Consider the following 21,642-nt stretch of genomic DNA (forward strand, 5'->3'; position numbering starts at 1 on the left):
TAGCTAACAATAAAAAAAACTCCACACCATCCCACAGTGAAATTGCTGTTCTGATACCTTTGATGTCCATTTCATGCTCCAGCATGCAAAGATACAGCATATAAACATTTTATAAAACAATTTTACTCATGTTAAGAATGGTTTGGTTCTGAATTTTGGAAATACACAGATGTACGTTCTGATAGGTTTCCATAGCTCCATCTTCCCCATAAAATTTATTTTGGGATTAAACTGGAATTATGTATCCCAATGCTTTCTTGACCTCTCAGTGCAATAACTCCATGCAAAAGAAACTAATTAATCTGAAATCTGAAAGACTCTAGATAGTAATCGGATGGTGAGTGCTTGTCACAGAGAACAGATTTAACACAGGTATCCTAATGATGTGAAGAAGGACTATTTTAGATTGCTGACCACCCTGTGTCCTTGTGCAGACAATAAATACAAAGTAACCTTTTCCGCATAAACCTCCCCTGACACAGCTTATTTACCTGGATATATGAGTCTGGAGTTCTTCCATACGCATGGTCATGTGTTTCATCTGGTCCTTTAGCACAACACAAGCTTCCTCTTTTGAACGTATTTCTTCTTCCTTCTTTTGAATAGTTTCAGTGAATTTCTTCTCCCATGTTTTTGATTCATCTATCACTCTATCCCTATCATCCTGAAGGGAAGACATGCTCCTGGTGAAGGCTGCAAGCTGGGCTAGTGTTTTGTTTAGACTGCCTTCCAGTTGCTCGGCTTCGTGATCCTTTGTCCTCAAGGAGTCTTGCAGATCATCAACTGTTGTTTCCATGTGGTCTTTCTCCCTCTGCAATGTCGCCAGCTTTTCTTCCATGTTTTTAATTTCCTTCGAGTGCTTGTCTTTTTCCTGTTCCAGTCTTCTCTCAAAGTCCTCATCCTTTTTCTTCATTTGAATTTTAATTTTCTCTTTGTTTGCTTGCAACTCTTCTTTCACTTTGACACTCTCAGCTAGAACCCTTGCTGCCTCACTTTGAGTGTCATCCAACACTACTTTGCAGAGAGCAAGCTCTGCCTGGGCTTTCTTGGTGTCTTCAACTGCTTTAGCTGAAGTTTCTTTGGCTGCTTCTACCTCTCTCTGAGTCTCACTCTGCAGAAATTCCAGAGCTTTAACAGTTCTTTCTAAACTACTGTTCCTCTCCTGGCTTTTAATACAGTCCTTCTGCAGCTGACTAATCTCCTGCTGTTTCTGTTTCAGCAGTTCTTGAAGCTCCTTTATATGTGTGCTGCTTTCTCCTCTCCAATTGTCTTTTAGCTTTTCTACAAATTCCTTTTGCTTTTCTGAACTTGCTTTGCTTTTCTCCTTTGCCATCCGACTTTTCTCCTCCTCCAGTTCATGCATCATTCTCTGCAAACTCTGAAGCTCATGTTTCAGTTGATCATTTTTGATTTGGAAGTCTGTTGCATCTTGCTGATAGTTTCCAATACTTCCATTAAGTTCTGCCAGCTGATTCATGAGCCTTTCTTCCAAGTCATCCTTCTCAGCCACTAGCGCATCCTTCAGTGCTGTCATTGTGACCAGGTCGTCTTTGGCTTTTTGGACTGTTTGCTCCATCTTTGTTACTGTAGCCTGAAGAGCATTCACTTCATGGACTTTCTCTTCCATTTGGTGCTCTAAAGCCCTTTTCTCACCTGCTAAAGTCTCAACACACCTGCGGATGTCCCCCAGCTGTTGCTCTGAAGCCCTTCTACTCTTTTCCAGCTCCATGATTCGTTTAGTGAGCTCAGCTATTTGCTGTCTGTAGATACCAGGATCCTCACAAGGTTTATCAACTTCAAATGCCTCTTGTTCCAGCTCTGCAGCAGGAGGCTTTGGTCTACAAGTTATGTCCACTTGATTTTCAGACCTTTCCATCGGTGGTGGTGTGGCAACTGCCTCATTTGTTTCTTCCCCTGTTGTCTGCTGGGCAACATACTTGTTTACAAGTTCTCTGCTTTCTTTCAGTTTAGATTCTGTTGACTGCAAAAGACACTTCAAGTCCGTGATCTCTTGATTAAGAGACTCCTTTTCAGCTACTACTGTCTCAAGCTGAGTAGAAAGAAACTGGCATTCCCTCCTAGAGCACTCCAGATCTTCTTTCAGGCTAGTGTTTGTAAAGCTCTCTCCAGTCCTGTGTAGCTCTCCATCTGTAAAATGCATCTCTGCTCTAAGCTTCTCATTCTCCTCCTCTAGTTCTAGGATCTTTTGTTGCTTTGATTTTGCAAATTTTCTCATTTTCTCCTTCATTCCATCAATTTCCTGTCCAGCTTCCTGTAGCTGCTTATCTGTTTCCTCTTTTTTGGCTTCAGCCCTTTTTAGCTGAAGGAAAATTTCCTGCTTTTCCTGCCTAACAGTTTCCAACACACGCTGAATTCGCTCAGCCTCATTACTCGCATTCTCATATGACTGCAGCAGAGTTTCATATTCTCCCTGAAGCTCCTTGTATTTCTCCTGCCACTCAGAACTCTCAGTGGCTTGAAAGCACTTCAATGATTCTACCTCCTTCTCCAGCTTCTCTTTCTCTAGAATAACTCTGTCCAGATTAAGTGTAAGGTTTTTACAGCATCCATCAAGATTCTGATTTTCTCTAAGTACTTTACCAATTTCTGCAGTAAGTTTTTCTCGCTCTCCAGTGAGGCACATTAACTTTTCTGTTAAGGTATCTGTTTCTTTAACATGGCCACATATTTGGCTTTCCATATTTGTCAGCTTGACAGAAAGATTGTCAATAGTAGTTTTAGCATTAGCCAGTTCCTCTTTTAGAGATTTGCTCTCCTTTAGTGCCTCTTTTCTAGAGATAAGTGCAGCTTGCAACTTTCTTTGCATTTGATTCTTCTGTTTAGCTGCTTCTGCATTGTCCTCTTGTTTCTCCTGAATTTCAAGCATCTCTGTTTGCAGTCGCCTGCTTTGTTCCTCATGCACCTGAGCCTGAGCTTCCAACTGACCACACAGTCTTTTGACTAAGTCCTCTTTTTCCAGCAATTGTGCCTGCACATTAGTGAGAACTTTGCTCTTCTCCTTTAACTGCTGGTTAAGAAATTCCATTTCTTCATCCTTTTGATGCACAAGGATTTTCAAGTCTTCCAGACTGGCCACTCCAGAAGTTTTTCCATGACTCTCCTCCAGTTCTGTCTGAAGACTTGCTCCCTTAGCTTCAGCTTGGTCAGAGGTTCTCTTTAGCCCTTCTATCTCCACAAACAACTGTGCTATGTGCTGTTGCAAATCAAAGATTAATTCTGATTTGTGAGCAAGTTCCCTTTGCATATGGCTGACATTACATTCCAATTTCTCTTTCTCCATCTGCAATTGGTCAAGGTGTTTTTTAAATTCTTCCTCAGAAACATCTGCAACTTGTACAAGCTTGTTATTTGTTGTATCTTCTGCTTCCATGAATGAAGACTCCAACCCACCCTGACTCCCAAAAACACTCTCTGATGATTGTTTCTGTTCTTGGAGTTGTCTGAGCTGAGCCTGAATGCTGTCCTTCTCTTTGCTTTGCTGATCAAATTGTTCTTGCAGGATGTTGTAATCATCTTTCTGCTGTTTCAGTTGTTCTCTGTGATGCCTGTCCTTTTCTTGAGCCTTTTTTATAGTGTCTTTACGAGATACCAGAGCCTCTTGAAGTTTTTTTTGAAGTTGTTCTTTTTCTTGTTCAAGAACCAAAATCCTTTCTTTAAGAGCAGACTTTTGATTTTCTTCCAGATTTGTATGTGCTGAACTATGTTTTTCATTTTCTTCATCATCTTCTGGGCTTACATTGCTTTCAGTTACTTTGTCAGGAATTGTCTGATGCTCCATGATTTCATCTTTAATTGAAACAGTGTTTGCCTTACCTTGCAAGCTTTGCCTCATTTCCTCAATCACTGCCTGCAGTCGCGCTTCAGTAGTTTCTTTATCCTGCAGGTCCTTCCGGATGCTCTGCAACTCAGATTCCTTTTCAGAAAGCAGCTGAGTTAGATAGTCCTCACTGGGCTGGTTTTCAAGACTCACTTCTTTGCTGATCATGCTTCTCATGTTTTCTTCCCCTGTAGCTGCCTGAGCCACTGAGGTTTCTGATTCTTGTTCTCTACTCAGTTGTTCTAATTCATTCTCCAATTTGGTAACCTTCTTCAGAAGCTCCTTCCTGTTCACAAGTGCTGCTTGCAGCTTCCGCTTTACTTGCTCATTTTCTTTTCTCAGAAGTTCAACTTGATTTACTAATTCCTCATTTTCTTTACTTGCTGGCTCTGTCTCATTCTGCTGCTCAGATGCCCCACATTTCAGACATGCATCTTTTGCTCCTATGTTTTGTTCTTTTTCTTCCTGGGCTTTTAATAACAGACTTGTCTGCTCCTTAAGACTCTTCAGCTCATTTCCTAGAGAAAATTTCTCTTCGTTCAGTAGAACCATTTTCTCAGACATGCTGACACTGATCTCTGCCATCTGTTGGTCCTTTTCCAGCAAGGCTTGTTGCAGGCTCTCTATAGACCTGGTGTGCGCAGCAACAAGCTGTTCTAGGCTTGCTGCCTCCTGTCCCTTTATGGCTAACTTGTGGGAAAGCTCTTCCATCTCTGCTGTATTCTTCCTCAAAAGTTGTCCTAGATCAAGTACTTCACATTCCTTTGTCTCAACCTGGCTTCTCAGATCCTTTATTTGCATGTCCTGGTCAGAAAGCTGAAGTTGTGCTTCATCCAAGTCCTTTTGCAAAGCTTCAATTTTTATATCCTTGGATTTAAATTCATTTTTAAGGCTCTGGATTTGCTCTCTTAGAAGACTGCTCTGACTGTCTGACAGCCTCTGCTTTTCTGAAAGAGCTAGATCTTCCTCTAGTTGCTTCACTCGCTCCTTCAGTTCTGTTATGGTAGAAAGTTCTTTCACCTGACACAAGAGCTGATCTTGTTCTTCAGTCAAAACACAAAATGTACTGTCAGAATCCTCTCTTTTTTTTCTGTATTCCTCAGCCAACTGGTTTAGCCTATTTATTTCTGCACATTTTTCTCCTAGATCCTTCCTAAAGGATTCTTCTGATTTCTGCAGAATTATTTGCAGTTCTATAATTTGGTTTTGTAACTTTATCAGTTCTTGAGATTGAGAGGTGCTAGGCTCTGGATCTGCTGTAGAAACTTCTTGCATTGCCTTCACCTTACTGCTGCAGGGGACAGGGCTTCCCTGAGGCTCTTCTTGAAGACTGATTCCATTTTCCTGAAGAAAGCCAATTTGCTGCATTTCTGTTTCTCTCAGTAATGAGACACTCTGTGTATCTGACACCTTCAGCTCTTTCCTCTCCAGACACTGTATCTGTGAATTCTCTTCCAGCTGGTTAGCTTCTGCTTGGCTGCCTGTAGAAGTTTGGCCACTGGGGCCCTTGAGCTGGCTTTTCAGAAAAGTTATTTCTTCTTGGGCTTCTTTCAGTTCGAGCAGCAAAACTGACAGCTCTTTCTGTTTCTCTGCAGCAATATATTCTAGAATTCCAGGTGGACAACTTTCCTCAGTAAACTGCTTGCTTCCATTGGTAAAGCCATCTGTCCCTGCCTGAAAGAAAATAGCAGGTATCATTTTTCCTTTGAATCTTGTGAAAGGGCCACTTTTGGAAGTATCTGCTGTCCACATTTTGTAGCCTTTGTAGCTTTCTCAAGCTGGCTTTTGCAATAAATAGAAGCCTCACTAATAATAGGGGGACTCTGTCTTGGCAGCGGGGGGTGGACTAGGTGACATCCAGAGGTCCCTTCCAACCCCAACTATTCTGTGATTCTGTGACTTCCCAGGTCACTTCTGCTAATTTGAGTTTCTGAAGTTGCATCATGAAAGATTCTGGCTTTATGGTCTGAAGGATCAGACCATAAGGACAACTTCCTATTCCCTTTTTTCCCCTTCTCTCTAGATTACAAGACAGTATGACTCTGAAGTCTTTAAGTTCTCCTGTGATTCACAAGCCCTCTAGTGTACTTATCCAGCCACATTTTTGTGGCATCCTATTCATAGTCTTAGAATAAGGAGGTTTTGTCCCCTATTCTATCTGTCCATTTAACATGAAGAAGAAGTAGGATAGAAGCCCATATTCCAATCTGTGTCTATGTCCAAACTGAAAGCGCTAGACAAAGCACCTGGAACAAAGTGCTTGGCTTTTTCCAAATAACTATCTTAAGGTTTCTTCCCACCCCCCAAAACAGATTACAAAAGAAAAGCAGTCACAAATCCTCCCCAGAAACTTTGGATCAACAGCCCACCAATAAGTTAACACGCTGCGTTGTAAAGGCTGTTCATCAGTTTGGAGGGCAGAAACAATTTTTGGGGAACCACTGAAGGAGGGCTGCTCTTAAACAGTCTGCTGTCATAATGCAGCAACCACTTTAAGTCACAGGAGGTTAAAAAAAGCCAACTCTTTGGGGCTTTTAAACTAAATTAAAGTTTTCATATCGACAAATGCATACAATACTGAAACCAAAAGGGTTTTGGACTACATTTGTACCTCAGAGAGCACGAAAGTGTCATCAAAAGGCTTTTTCACTTCAGAATTCACCAGCTCTCCTGACACACCTAATGATAAAAGGTACACTTGTCACCATCAGCATAACGACTTGCAGGTAAACTCGGTAGGTGAGTGAAGGGACACTAAATTGCACTGGAGCTTCTATAGAAGGTGAGAAAAGACAAAACAAAACAAAAAAAGGCAGCAAACCAAGCACACAAAAAAACAACCCAGAGTCTGAGTCTATGCAGTGCACAGACATCCTGTTGTGGTTTAACCCCAGCCAGCAATTCAGACCCTGCAGCTGCAATACGGCTCTGTGCCAACTCCCTGTGTTTGCCACATGCTGGCATCACCTGTACACAGCACTTCTGACCCCTGCAGAAGGATGAAGAGCAAAGAGACAAGTGAACCAGGTAATAGATTGGTTTGACTGTTTTTTCTTTTTTTCATGTGGGATGCGGGCAGGAACTAAATCCTGACACAAAGAGAAATTCACTGGCTTGCAGAGAAAAACACAATTCTTCATTTTATCTTAATTCTCTTCTGTGCCTTACACATCACTCTTTGCATCTACAAATGCACTCCTTCAAACCCTTCTCTCTTTCTAACCTTAGCAACCACTTTTTTCTTCTCTTCTGGTATATCCTACCCATCCCACATTAGAATGTTGTCCTCTACCTCATGTAAATTTTTTCTGCCTTCTGTAGATTATCATCTTTAGATTCTGACCTCAGAGCTCCTCCTTCTAAATAATTTTAAGAGTTGTCCCTGAAACTTCTCAAATTTCCACAATTTTCTTGTCACATGCCTTATTCTGTGTCCTCACCTGAAGAAGCAGAAGAACAGTCTACATAAGAGGCTGGAGTTTCCACAGTCTTCAAGTCTTGCAATTTTGCCTCAGCACCAATATTCTTATTCTGTGGGTTGAAGAAAAAACACTGAGCTTTGAGCCAGGATCCTGGTATGAGAAGACAGCTCTTATAGCTGTCTACTGCTCTGCCAAGCTCTAAGTAAACCTATCAGTCCCAACTTTGGACACAACTCTGAAGCCTACGGAAAATAAATAAATAAATAAATAATAAAAAAGAGAGATTTGTTTTGATGTTAAGCAATAGACTAAGACATATCTCACCAGATTAACATATCAATCGATGCAATGATTTAAATAACTTCCTTCCCACCCTGAGATGATTTCTCTTCCATCTTCACTACTTCAAAGGGACTAACTACAGTATCATAACCTTTCACTGACTGCCCAAGCAGAGAAGGTGAGAGGTCACATGTCTGTCAGTCTATGCGTCATTGCTCCAGCAGATAAAGGATCTGGAGTCTTCCCAATAAAGTTTTGCTAGGCTCTATCACACAAACAAACTAATAACCCCATAAGAACCTTTTAACTGCTAGATGTCCTTAACCTGGGTTTAGGTAACTATGTAACTTGACCTAAAGCCATGGGTCAGGTGCACAAATGGTAGGAATAGCTGTCCACGTGTAAAAAGTTAGATGCAAGCTATTTAGCTGGACTCTTTTTTATAATGAATACATTGAAAAGGACAATTCCAGGGTTGTTTTCATTGACCCATTTTCAACTTAATCCACCTTGTTCCAGGTGATTCATATGCTAAATAACCTGTTTTTTGCACTATCTATTAAGGGGCAGTAGAAAATAGCTCAAATGCTTACATCTGCCCTTGAAAAGACTACATGTGTGGGTGTGTGCATATTGCCACTGATCTACCAGCTCACAGCTTGACTGCAGGCAGTTGGAAGGTAACGGTCTGAGTCAAGCAGGATGAATGACTCAAAACATTTCTCCAGTTCCAATGAGTCCCAAATATCAACCTTCACCTTAAAACTTCACAGTAATACACATACCCTCTGATAGAGAGGAATGTATTAGATAAAACACAGCATCAACCTTCCCCCTGTGGACAGGATGGGCAAGCAGAACAGGCTGCAAAGAGCCAGACCTTGCTCTAAGCTAACAAACAGTTCCACAGCAAATCCTCAGTACAGATACACAGAGGCTGTCATCTCCCTCCCCATGCTGAGGGTAAAGCCAAGCAGCAGGTTCCTAATCCTGCATTCTTCCCAACAATAGCCTGACTGCATTTGTACCTGCAGCTGGACACGGTGGAGTAGCACAAGGACAGTGCCCACCTGTCTCCCACTCAAGGAGCACACAGCTTCCCCCAGTCGGTCAGCCAGGTGCCTATCAGGGCAGTGGGAACGGACAGGGCCCGTTTGAAATGACATATAATGACAGCTGAGTCTTTGGAACTGTACTTCCAGAGACCTGTCTCAGTTTAGCCCATGGTTTTGCTGAAAAACTAACTCACAAGAGGCAGAAAATAGCACAAACATGGACTGGGTGGATGAAGGACACAAGAAATCCACACAGCCAGCAAAGGGAAACACAGTCCATTATGAACACAGCGCAAGAAGTATTTGGAAGCTATTTCTTTCACCATTAATCCGGTTAATAATAACCTTCCAAAGAGGATTGATAAAAAGACCATGACAGCTTAGCTGTTTTAAGGCCAGTCCTTGACCTATTTTAGTTTTAGCTTATTTCAGCTGCTTAATGATTACCTGTTCTGCATCTTCTGTGATCATCACAGCTTCCTGCTGAGGCTCCTGGAGAACAAGTTGCAAATGCGGTATTTCTGAAACATTCAAACACAAAAAATTTCTTTGAAAATTAAGACTCTGCTTTAGACAGAAATGGGATAGTCTTCCAGGAGCTTTAGAGAAAGGACACGTGGCTGTTAATAACAGTTAATGGAGATACATAACACTGCCATTGGATAATGTGGGTTTAGTTTTTTTAGAGGCAACCCCATAAACAACATGCTGTTTTAAGCAGCTTTTAGAAAAGAACAATTGTTGTCATACAGACATACTGAAAGACAGGTAATAGAGATTCAAGTTTTAAGAAACATTTTTATAAAGGAGAGGAGACAAAGAACTGTTGTAGCAAAATGTTTCAAATTTCATTTGGAAAAAATAAAATGAGAAATTGTTATAAATTTACAAGAAAAACACATTCTGTAATTCCTTCTCAGTTCTAATTAAAGTATTAAGTGATGCCTCTGTTTTTTAGTATAGGAGCTAGTAAAGCAACAAATACTATGTCTTCCCCAGAAATACCAACTTAGAAGCATTAAAAAATGGGCCCCATTTTTGTAGACACATTAACTACCAATGATGGTATGAAAAATATGTTAATATAAATGCAAAATAAAATTCAGGACCAAGTAAAACAGTTCTCTTAGGCATTCAAATTTCTGTACTTTTCACTTCTGAGCATGCAGAGAAGACACACATACCATCAACATACAGTACAAGGTTTTCTTCTGTACCCCTTTAAACACTTTTCTACATACAACTGATTATACAAAACTGTATTTGCTAAGTATTATGGAAGTTGAGGAAGCTCAAATGAATCAGTTTTGTGAACTCTAACAACTGGAAGACAGTCTGTGTTTTCTGTGATAATGGCTTTCCTTTACTGATTCATACTATACTGTAGTCTTTCCACCAACTGAACTATGGAAAGCCTCATACAATGTTCCCTTACGTAGCAGGAGGAGAGACCTTCAATCACTCAAAGAGCTGCTTCAAGAAAACTTCAAGGAATTCATATGGATGTAAAGAGAGTTATAGATATTCTGGTATAATGCACTGCTAAACCCGTGGAAATGGAAAGACTACAAGGATTTCAAGAATCTTTACATTTCAAACAATGACAGCTTGAAATTTGAAGGCATTTGTTGAGGTCTGCTTGAAAAGCATCAGAAATTGCAAAATATAAGGTAACTATAAATCCTTATTTCATTCTTTTCAAGTTAGGAATGGATTACGGTGGGCAGTTTTAGGCATCCCACTTTAGATAAGACTGACAATTCATGGGACAAAAAGGAGTAACAAAGTATTTAGAACCTATAGAGCAGACTTAAAAGATGATGATTTTTTACGTTTCATTTAATATTTTGGTAGGTTTTTAAAGAAATTACATCACCCAGTGTTTAAGATCTAAAAAAATGTCAGCAATCAAGTGTTCAATGCACCCAATGGAAACAGAATTACAACAACAGCAGCAGCAGCTTGTTCTGAAGTAAACATGCAGCTAAACATGCATTGGGAAGGATGTTTTAAGTAACATGATAATAAAGCTCTGAGTCACTGCATTTTTCAGGAGGAATTCCTTTCAGTAGAGGGAGGAGATGCTTTTTAAGAAAGCTGATTAAAGTTTTCCAGGTGCATTTTGGATGTACTCAATTGTAACTTGGGGCATGATATCAGATCGAAAGCTGGATTTCTGTAAGGCCTTTGATATGGTCTCCCCAACACCCTTGCTACTAAATTGCTGAGATACGGGTTTCGCAGGTGGACTGTTAGGTGGGGTAAGGAACTGGCTGCATGCAAAGAGTTGCAGTCAATGGCTCAGCATCCAAGTGGAAACCAGGTCCCACAAAAGTCCGTACTGGGACCGGTACTATTTAGTGCCTTAACTGCTGACAGAGACAGCTGGATGGAGTGCACCCTCAGCACACCTGCAGGTGACACCAAGCTGAGCAGCTGATTTTGCTGGAGAGATGTGATGCCATCCAGAAGGACCTGGACAAGCCTGAGGAATGCAGCCATGCGGCCTTGTGCAGAGCAAGGTTTAGTAAGGCCAAGTGCAAGACCCTACACCTGGGCTGGGGCAATCCCCAGTATCAGCACAGATTGTGGGCTGAATGGATTGAAAACAGGCTACAGAGGATGACTTTGGGATTCTGGTAAAGTAAAAATTGGACAGGAGCTGGCAGTGTGTGCCTGCAGGCCAGAAAGCCAACCTTATCCTAGGCTGCACCAAAAGAGGCGTGGGCAGCAGGTTGAGGGAGACAATTCTCACCCTCTTCTCTGCTTTTGTGAGACCCCACTCAGAGCACTGTTTCCAGTTCTGGGGTTCCCCTGTACAAGACAGACGTGAATCTGTTGGAGTGAGCCCAGAAGAAAACATAAAAATCATCAGAGGGCTGGAACATGTCTCCAGTGAAGAAAGGCTGAGAGAGCTGTGGTTGTTCAGCCTGGAGAAGAAAGGCTCCAGGGAGGCCTTACCACACCCTTTCAAGAGGGCTGCTTCTCTCTGCGTTGCCCAGAGAAGCTGCCAGTTGGCCCATCATTGGACATGTTCAAGGTCAAGTTGGATGGGGCTCTGAGCAACCTGACATGGTGAAGGATATCCCTGCTCACGGCAGAAGTGATGGACCAGATGATCTTTACGACTTCCTTCCAACCCAAACCATGCCATGATTCTAAACAATGTCTTGAAGTCCATTAAAGACCTGCATCTCTGAGATTGTGGACCAAAAAAAGAGAAAGATGATGTTCTAGGACTGTAGGAATCTGGTTTATTGGTGATTATTCCCCCACCAGGATTCTTATGAAGAGCTTCTATCTTTGAATGACAGGAAGCAAAAGGAATCTATTTCTCAGAAATCAAGACAGCCTACTGTCATAGTGCACCAGACCCTAAAGGAAACACCAGAGAATCCATTGTTTTATAGTACAATTCCAATAGAGTTGTGGTATTGCTGCTACCAGTCTACATGACCAGACACTCAAAACCAATGTAATTGTCTGGGGGTTTTTTTATATGTGGCATATATACAGGCCCCTTGCTGTTACAGCAAAAGCTATCAAAAATACTCCCCCCCTCCACCAAAGTACCACCTGCAGATTGTCAGTATTTTGTACCTGGGAAAGCTACCATTTCAACTATATCTTATTTTGTACAAACTAATTCTAGAATGATTCTTAAATATATTAAGACTATTAAAATAGGTAAGGTAATCATACAACCTTCTGTCTCCTGTCTTTCCAAGTTTTCTGTGGGTAGGAATGAAGTCTCATTCTGGTCTTCCTGATCTATTATTTTTTCCTGTGAGGTTGATTCATCCTGTTTAAACAGGATGGAGAGGAGAAAGATAAATTTTAATACAGTTTATAAATACATATTAGTTTTTGATCATTTGGTTAACTTAAAAAAAAAAAAAAAAAATCAATTGGCAACTTCTAAATTACTCAAATTGACTTCTACTTCTTTCCAGGCTTCTATAGTCATAACATGCCTGCCCATCAGCTGAGAGAACTAATTAAAGCCTTTCTCAGGCAATGCATGATTAAAAAAAAGGAATTATAGACATTTATTTTGACTTCAGCTCCTAAATATAGTGGAAAAATTAATGAGAATCATTTGAAAATATCATACGTGCTGCTTCGGTTCAGAGAGTTGCACTTGTGACTGGGATTTCAGCTCATCCTGATAGCAGACAAATTCTTCAGATTTCTGTACAAGTTCATCTGACAGAAGGGAAAAAGCGGAGTTAAGATGTGTTCTTATCTTTTTTGCCAAACTACACCCATTTTACACACGTGCACAATAGTTTATGAAATCCCCTATCTCTTAGTCCCTGCGTCAGCTTTGGGCCATAAAGAAGCTGGAAGAAAATCAATTTGAACTAAGAGCTTGAGGCAAGATCAATGTCATTATTTCTAACACGGGTCTATGGGGAAAATAGTAGTTTGCTTTTCTTGGTTGTTTTATTTATAATTTCAGTAGAAATTCAGACTGTGAAGAACATGGCACATCTAAAAAGGACTTACATAAGTTGATGGAAAAAAACCAACAAATCAATAAAATCAATTAAGAAATACATCCAGCTCAAGAAATCCGTAAGCCTCAAAAGACTAGAGGCTGGGACAGTACACAAGCAAAGCACCACATAAGCTGCCCCACACTTCTGCTCCTCTTGCAGCTGCCAAAGACAGAAGGGTAGGATCGAATTGGACCCCCTTAGCTTGAGGCAGCACCACCCCTCCTATGCTCTTGTTCAATTAGGAATTGTTATACCAGCCATTCCTATGAGCTGTTACAAAAACAAAGCCGAAGAGAAGGCGACCAGTGATACTCAGGCTCCTGAGAACCTGCTCCACCTAAGCGCCACGCTTGCTCACCCAGTGCTCCATGTGTTGTAGCTCCATGTTCCACAGATCGCACCAAGAGCTGGCCAATGTCCTGTTTCGGCTGGTCCTTCTCAGCTCTAAGGGCCGCACGGCCACATTGCAGCTCTTGCTCAGACATCATAAGGCAACTGCTCAGATGGTTTTTGTCTTCCACCTCCAGCCTGTGTTCCTGTTCCAGGTCTTTATACTTCACCTCTAGTTCAGCTTGTGCTCTTCTTGCCTCCTCCAGCTGTTCTGAGAGACGCTGCACCTCCTCTTGCAAGCGATGGGAAGACAGCTTCCTCTCAGCTAGTTCCAGCTCCATCTTCTCCCTGAGATCCTGAGACCTTTGTCGCTCCGCATCTAGCGCATCCCTCATGGAGCTTAGATCCACTTCCATCTTCTGGCACTGATCTAGGAGTGTCTGTAAAGTGATACAGAAATTAATTTCTCTCTCAGCTAGTTAAATACCTTGAAAAAGCAAAGCACCTGAACTATATTTTAAGGTTTTCATTCAATCCTTTTAAAATACCTGAGTAGCAGAAGGGAGGAAACAAACATGTCAGAAATTTCAATTTATTAGAAAGAAACTGCCCCACTATTTGGAGATTGCAAGAAAGCAATGCTGGGAGAAACAACTCATCATTGTGGTAAAGAAAAGGTAAGTCTTGATTTAGAGGAAAGAACCAATAGAACAGTGGCCAGGAATTCTCTTTTAGAAGAAAGCAAACATTCCAAAAAGGGGAGGAAGGGCTACAACAAATGAGGGAGAACTCAACAATTACAGAGTAGAATTAAAAAAGAACAGAACCAAAGTGTGTATGTGAAAGGGGAATGCTGAAATATGAATCTGGTGGTAACAGAGGGCTCCACACAGTACCCACTACTTTAAGGAAGATCTCAGAAGGCTGGTCGACACTGACCAGAGATTAAAGGCGACCATGAGACAGAAACAGACCTTACACTTGCCCAAGCTCCTGTTGTCAAACTTCCTCCTCTTGGAGCTGTGGATGGTCAGCATAGCTAATTTCAGAAGGAGTATGATGAGGAGCTCCTTTTACTTTATGGGTAGAAAGAGAAGCTTCAGCTACATGGCCTCAAGTTTGTACCTATACCAGGTTGCCTTCAGACCACAGAATGTATGAGGGAAGTCAAAGACACTGAGGAGGAGTCAAGGAATCCCAACAACCATGTCATGAAGATATCCACGCCACCACCCCATGCCACACCCTGCTGAGCAATGCAGTCTCAGTAGTGAGCACAAGTCAGCTCACTGAGGCTCTTTACCTCTTCCTGGTAGTAAGAGGACCCACCATTGTGCCTGGCTGGGACACAGAGGAAAAGAAAATATGTGGGGCACAAGTGTGTAAAAATTATCAAAGTGAGGTTCAGCATTAGACTAGCTGGAGATCATGCAGCCTACAAATATGAGACTGATTCAGTGTAAGTCTCTTCTAAAGGGATGGAGAATTTTCAGAAGTTCAGATATTGGAAAAACTCACCCTCTATATCTGCAAACCAACCTTTTAAGAGGTAGTGTACTTAATTCTGTCTCAAGAAGCACATGTATATACAGTCATGTATGCACAGACTGGATCTTGTCCTCTTCACACTTCGAACTGATGAAGTGGGAGCCAATCCCACTCCACGAATTGTGTCAATCACCATATAAGCAAGTTCTCAGCAAGACATACCAAAGAATATCTGTTTCTGCTCTGATCTGGCCTGGACACTGCAGTCCAGAAACACTGAGGCTTCAGCAGCACCATGTTAGGCACTTCTGCTTTTGGCAAAGGCTTGTGTATTTGGCTTTGAAAGTACAGTCAGCAGGATGGATATGGATAGATGTAGATCCTGTCCACTTGCCCAGGACCTGGATCACTAGAGCTGGCAGCTGCAGCACCCCATTGTCTGGCTGTACCTGCTGTAAGCTGTGCACACAGAGCTGCAGCTCTAACACCTGACCTGAGGGAGGCCCCAGCTGATTTCATGACAGAAACCTGATGCCAAAATAAACCTAATCTGGTAACTTCCGAGCTACTGACAAAGGCCCCACCCACCACACACACACACACAGAGTAAAGCAATAAAAAGCATGACCAGGTACCTGGTTTTGTTTTTCAGCAGTGTGTAACTCCTGCTGCAGCAATTCTACCTCCCGAGTTCGTCCTAACAGAGCTGCTTCCTGCTCCTCGAGCTTTCTCTGGAGTGCACACAGGTTCTGTGAGAGAGACAAGGCTGTTCCATAATTGGGGAGGCTAATGCAAGTTTAGATTCCCAGGTTTCATTGATATAGCTCGTTTTTGTAACACGGTTACTTTAATAGCCTGAATTACTTCATTTTTGTTGACACCAATTCTGAAGCCCTGGTGCAGTAGGATGAGCTCACACTGCTTCATGAACAGGGAACTGGAGCACAATAATTTAATACTTTTTTCAACTGTTGTTCTCTTCAACTGATAGCAAACCAGCAGATTTAAGCTAGGACTCAAAGTCCCAACTAGCATTCCAAAAAACTCCAAACAACCACAGCCTCTTCCTTCTTATCCCTCCTGAGTTACTTTAATGAGAACTGTTCTTTCAGGGTGTCTTCTGGTAAAATTCCTTTTCCTTCCTCCTCCCATGATATGATTATTATATCAAATATACCTGTGGCATCTCTACTTCCAGATCTGACTTGACAACCATCTTGAGCAATTCAGCTTGATGCTGCTTCACATGCTCTTCCAAGAGAGCTTCCTTCTCCTGAATCACTTCCTGCAGGGAACTCTGCTGAAAACATATGCCACAAAATAAAAACAAACCAACAAGGTTATGGACCTGACAGACACAGGCTTGCTTTCAACATGCATCAGCATATTGTGTGTGTGATGGAGTGTTCAGCTTGACAACCCTACACATCACCTTGGTCAAATGGTATTTTTACCTAGTGTCTTTATACTACCAATATTTGTATAATAACAGATAGTATTTCAGATCTCAGAAAGCAAAAAGTATAGAATTTCATCTACAAAGATGAAGAATTAGTATATAACTAACAGTTCATAAAACTTCTGGGGTTTTAATTGTATGGGATGCAGCCCAATTCACAGTTCAAAAGCTAAACCTGCAATTCAGAGTATTAACAAAAATCTTGCCATAAATAACTACAATGTAACATTAAAGCTGTGACCTTCTGTGATAAGCAGCTGCCCTGCACACCTACAGCAGAACACAGACAGGCGATGGCAGGCCTGGCAGCTGGAAGAACACTCTACCCCAGCTATTGCAAAACCCATCACAGAACAGCAAGGGCAGACAGGGAAGAACCCAAATTCTGTCTCAGAGGAAGGTACACACCCTATCCAGACCCTTCCAGACACTGTTTCCCCCCTCCCCAGAGAGCCATCAGTCCCACTGTCCAAGGGTGAAATCCATCCTTCACCTGCAGAGCACCTTTTGCACCAAGGGTGGCTCTGGCCTGGGGGTAGAGGAAGGGGGGCAGGTGAAGATCAGGTGGGGATTGTGATGTTTAGAGGAGGAACCAAAGGCAGTGAAATTGACGGACCTGGGTGATTTGAGGAGGAACAAAACTGAAAAAACTGAGGTAAGGGAATTGAAGACCAGCTGTGTAAGTACTGTTCTATTCTATCATACTAGTCTAAGCAGTAAGGTGGGAAACACAAACTGATGAACAGAAAAAAAATTCTGTACCTGTGCTGCATACTTGATTTCAGCATCTTTCAGATTCACTTTGGCTACAGCCAGCTGTTTCTTCAGGTCCTGAACAGTCTCCTCTTGCTCCCTGAGCTGCTCTTTCAGTACTTCCACTTCCTCTCTGTGCCCTTCACTTGAATTTTCGTTTTTCTGACATTTCAAGAGGAAACAAGTGGGAAAAAGAGAAATAGAGGAAGGTAAACTTATCAGTATTACTGGTTAATAAGTTAAACAAATTAATTAATTTTTAAAAAGATACTAGAATGCTACTGCACTCGACTCCTAATCAGATGCTGATTTTTGCTACATTGCTTCATTTCTTAACTTCACATTTCTTTTGTTTCTTTAAATGAAGTTGTCCTATATTAAGTAACTATTTTCTCTATTTTTGTGTAGATATGCACAAGACACCTTTAATTGGGAAGTGTCAAAGCACTTGGAACAGCTAACAGTCCATGACTGCTCACTATATAAACTAAGGCAAATTAGGTTATTAAATACATTATAATACATAATTTATTATATGACTACCCTGATTTGTGAGGCTTTTTAACATCACATCTTTCTCTAATACCCGAAATAAAAACATTTTAAAATTAGCTATAGAAGAGTATTCTCCATGTGACAAAGGGGTAGACATTCTAGACTATAGAAAATGCCCATGGAAATCTCTTTAGACTACAGGATTAATAGCAATGAACTTATTAGATATCAGCAAAGAGAACAGGCAAACAATTACCAGTTCTACTCCACTCTGAAGCACTTTAATCCTCTGCTTATGACCATGAAATGTAAACAACATTTCACATAAAATGTGCTTAGGCTGTGTCTACTCAGACAACCCAGCACACTACACCTGCACTCTTCTCTCTGTCTCTCAACCACCTGGGTGAAGGCAGGCCCCTGAACCCACAGCTGTGCTTCACACCTGGGTCAGGGCAGGTCCCTCACACCACCCATCACTGAGCAGACAAACCCATTCCACATTCTCATCTCAGCACTTCCAGCTACTGTGAGCACTCAGTGATGGGTATTTTGTACTGAATATATAGAAAATGCATCTCTTTTATTTGTGACAGGTATTTGGTCAAATACCACCAATAACACAGGAATTCTACAGAGTATTTATGTCCTTAAGCCCATCCTGAAAAAATGATGGAGGCTTTTAGAAGTACTTATGAATCAGTGTAATAAGAATAAGATGCTACTGCTCCTCAAAAGATGTTTCACCTACAGAGAAGGTCTTTGGCAGGAAGTAGAACAGACAAGGAAGCTTCAACTGTGCTTAAGTTTAGAAATAGAACAGGACAGAAAAATAAAGATCAGAAATGCAGGAAGCTCTAAGAAGCCAGGGATATACATAACTTATAAGACTGGGGCAGAGGAGTTGCTGGGGGGAAGACGGGTGGACTAGTTTGCTTACTTGTAATTAGCTCTCAGGATTGACATTTACAGTCGGATTTGGAAAAGCCTCTTACACTGGCCATTACACAGAGTGCCACAATTAAGAACAGTAGCACAGCCATAAAGTTCCCAGAGCTCAAGCTCTTAAATATTATGTTTTTACAGAATGTATAAACTCTTATATCTGAACATAATTTATCTTTACCCACTCTAGAAGTTTGAGAGGAGCCTCAATTGTTCTGTATACAAATACTATCTGATAGAAAGAGATAAGCTGATATTTCCATTCTTCTCAAAATAAAGCACTCTGCTAAAAGCCCAGGAAGCAACAGTACTAATTAGATATTCAAAATACAGCCTTCCCATAGGACCCACATCATAGAGAAGAAAAAAAACCAGCCCTTTGCTGATGTTCAATACTTCAGCACAACATGCAACCCTAACCTAGAATTTTCACCTTCAAATGGCAGTGTAACTGTCTAGGAGACATCCCCATTACTCAAGACAGCATCTACTTGGAGAAATAAGTGTAAATAAAGTACTTTGTAGCTTCTCAGTAGGTCTAACCTTGCAAGAAAGAAGCTAGTGGTTTCTGGGTCAAATACGTAGCATTGCAGATAACTGCCCTACCATAATTTCACTCAAACTATGTTCTAACCCAAACCAAATAAGGCAGTGGTCCATACCATGTCCACTGGAGACTGTCTCAAGCCCTCATTCCTCTAATTAGAAGGCCATTTTTCTTAATGACTAATTTACATTCATCCATTCACCTGCATTATCCTTTAACAGTTCTCCCACCTTCTTGGTGCTCACCTTCCTCATACAACTGTAGAAAAAAAAAGACATTTCCTCTCTGACTTTGCTTGACTAAATAACCAAGCTATTTGAGTGTCTCCCAAGCGCAGCTGCTAACACGATGGGACAACAGAAAGTCTCTTGCTGGCTCTCAGAATTTCTCTTTCCCGATTCCAAGTGAGCAGAACATGACAACACTCCACACAAGGCCTTGCCACTCTCAGTGGAATAGCTAGAATGGTATGCAAAAAAGATAAGGCCTCTTTTTCAAATCGATGTTGCACCAATTAACTGATGATAAGCTTTCTCTCATTTTGCCTTCTTCAACTGGTAAATTTGAATTTTGAAGCAAGAACACCCACCAGTCTTCAACAGCAAGTCTACACAAACTCATGTAACAGCACATGACTGTTACACACACATGCTGCACATAGGTAAGCTAAAAAGAGCCTCAGCACCAGCATAGCCGTGTCAATTGACACAGCTGAACAGCCTCCATGGTCTCCACTGGCCTCTGCAGCCAGGGAATATTGTCCATGACCTTGCAGTATACAGTGTCATGACACCAGAAATGCTCGATCATACACTTGTTAAATTTTATTTTATTTTTCTATTAGCTCAATCCTTGAGATCATCCAATTCTTCATGTATGAAACCAGATGGTGCTTTGCATTGAGAAGGATTTTCAAGTTGGTATTGGGAATTACAGAAGCACATTTCTATGATTTTATGATGCTCCTAATCAAAGATAGTCAGCACAAGTCACAGAACCAATCTTCGCTTTGTTAGTAGTCACCTCTCATCTGACGGCTCTCACATGCACCTTTTATTGTTTCCTATAATATTTTAATATTTTTTTCAATGTCTGAAATAACCTTTATGTTCTCTGGTTTAATGAACATCATCTGATGTCTGGAAACCATTTTGGACTTATATCCCATCTCCCTTGTGTAATATTACCAACTTTTTAAAGAAAACATTGTTCTGCTGATCACATAGTTAAGTTTTCAAAAATTACCAGCTCCAATGGGAGCTTCTGGTCAGTAGCTAACAGCCTCTTTAATGTCTTCATAGAGGATACTTTCCCCTCAGTTTTTACGTAGTGTTACACAATTATGGTTTGTCAACCATAAAACTTTATGATGGCTCAGGAAGCTACATGACTGGAAGAAATATATATATTTTTTTTATATATATTTAAGTTGCTGCCTTCCAGTTTCAATGACCTCCTTACCTCTTCATTCTTGTACTCCAGCCAACTTTTGCTGCACTGACACGACAGGTAACATTTTGAAACTCTAAGCTCAGACAGACACACAGTTTCTACAGGAAAGACCTTGGCTACAATGGATTACCAAAGTTATGCAAAGGGAAACTAGCCGCTGCCCTTGAAGAGATCAAGTTGAGCAGTCCAAGGGTATCTGCAGTACAAGGAGCTAGACAGACAGGCTTCCTACAGCATAGGCATAGACATCCTTGCTGGAACTGTGAACATCCTGCTAATAAGACAAATAGGCCCTGCTGGCTCACTGTGACCTGAAACATCAGGCAGTACCAGGTTATCAATAGAAGCCACATCTTTTAAGCAGCCCCATTCTCCCAACCTTGGGACACTCCAGCTCTTCTGCTAAGGCCTGTGTAGGCAGTGGTGATCCTCTCTCTGTCAGCTCCTCGATGCGTTTGTTCAGAGAGGCCAGTTTGGCTTTGGCTTGAAGTTTAAGCTTCATCAGCTTCGCATCTGCAGCCTCTCGCTCTTTCTGTAAGAGAAGGACACAAACTGACTGCACCTCAGGCTCCAGTGCTGTCACCCAAGAAGCATCACTTTGAAAAGCTACACAACTTGTCAGCCTGCCATACTCTGTTTAACCCTGCCCCCCCCAGTAACAGCACTATTAAAAACACATCTGCAAAACAAATTTGTTCTGAAACACTGCACATACCAAAATTGTAGCTTCTACCCCAGCACTTCCTTTCAAGGGACAGAGCACTCAGGGACTTCACCCAGCAGTGAATACAAACTCAGTTTGACTTCCTCTGCTATATGCAGTCCCTCAGAACTATCTCAAGTAACCGCACTACCACCATACCACAGGGTAGGCAACACAAACCTTCGGGAATGTGCCATAAAACCACTGGACTAGCGGATGAGTGCAGCACAGGCTACTCTGTATCAAACACCCTGAAGCAGGGAAAGAACAACCTCACACAAGGTGTCAGTATTTATTAAGAGCCCCTGGGAATCTGCATGGACCTCAAAGAGCTCTGAGACAAAATGCTGGGTAACTTGGATGTTAACTTA

General features: G+C 41.5%; 1 protein-coding gene across 2 annotated transcripts in view; it reads right to left on the reverse strand.

The window, feature by feature from the left end:
• The window catches only part of GOLGB1 (golgin B1), a 40,483-nt gene that overhangs the window by 12,408 nt on the left and 6,433 nt on the right, over window positions 1–21,642 (reverse strand). For both annotated transcript variants that reach the window (XM_032105717.1, XM_032105716.1), the window contains exons 5-15: window positions 20,948–21,100; window positions 17,139–17,291; window positions 16,095–16,217; window positions 15,553–15,666; window positions 13,458–13,869; window positions 12,712–12,803; window positions 12,303–12,399; window positions 9,045–9,118; window positions 7,279–7,369; window positions 6,450–6,517; window positions 492–5,512 (exon numbers count right to left, since the gene is read on the reverse strand). In XM_032105717.1, coding sequence (XP_031961608.1) covers window positions 492–5,512; window positions 6,450–6,517; window positions 7,279–7,369; window positions 9,045–9,118; window positions 12,303–12,399; window positions 12,712–12,803; window positions 13,458–13,869; window positions 15,553–15,666; window positions 16,095–16,217; window positions 17,139–17,291; window positions 20,948–21,100 — 6,398 coding nt within the window. The remainder of the gene's footprint in view (window positions 1–491; window positions 5,513–6,449; window positions 6,518–7,278; window positions 7,370–9,044; window positions 9,119–12,302; window positions 12,400–12,711; window positions 12,804–13,457; window positions 13,870–15,552; window positions 15,667–16,094; window positions 16,218–17,138; window positions 17,292–20,947; window positions 21,101–21,642) is intronic.

This window comes from Corvus moneduloides, chromosome 4, assembly GCF_009650955.1.
Source record: "Corvus moneduloides isolate bCorMon1 chromosome 4, bCorMon1.pri, whole genome shotgun sequence".
NCBI classification, from domain to species: domain Eukaryota; kingdom Metazoa; phylum Chordata; class Aves; order Passeriformes; family Corvidae; genus Corvus; species Corvus moneduloides.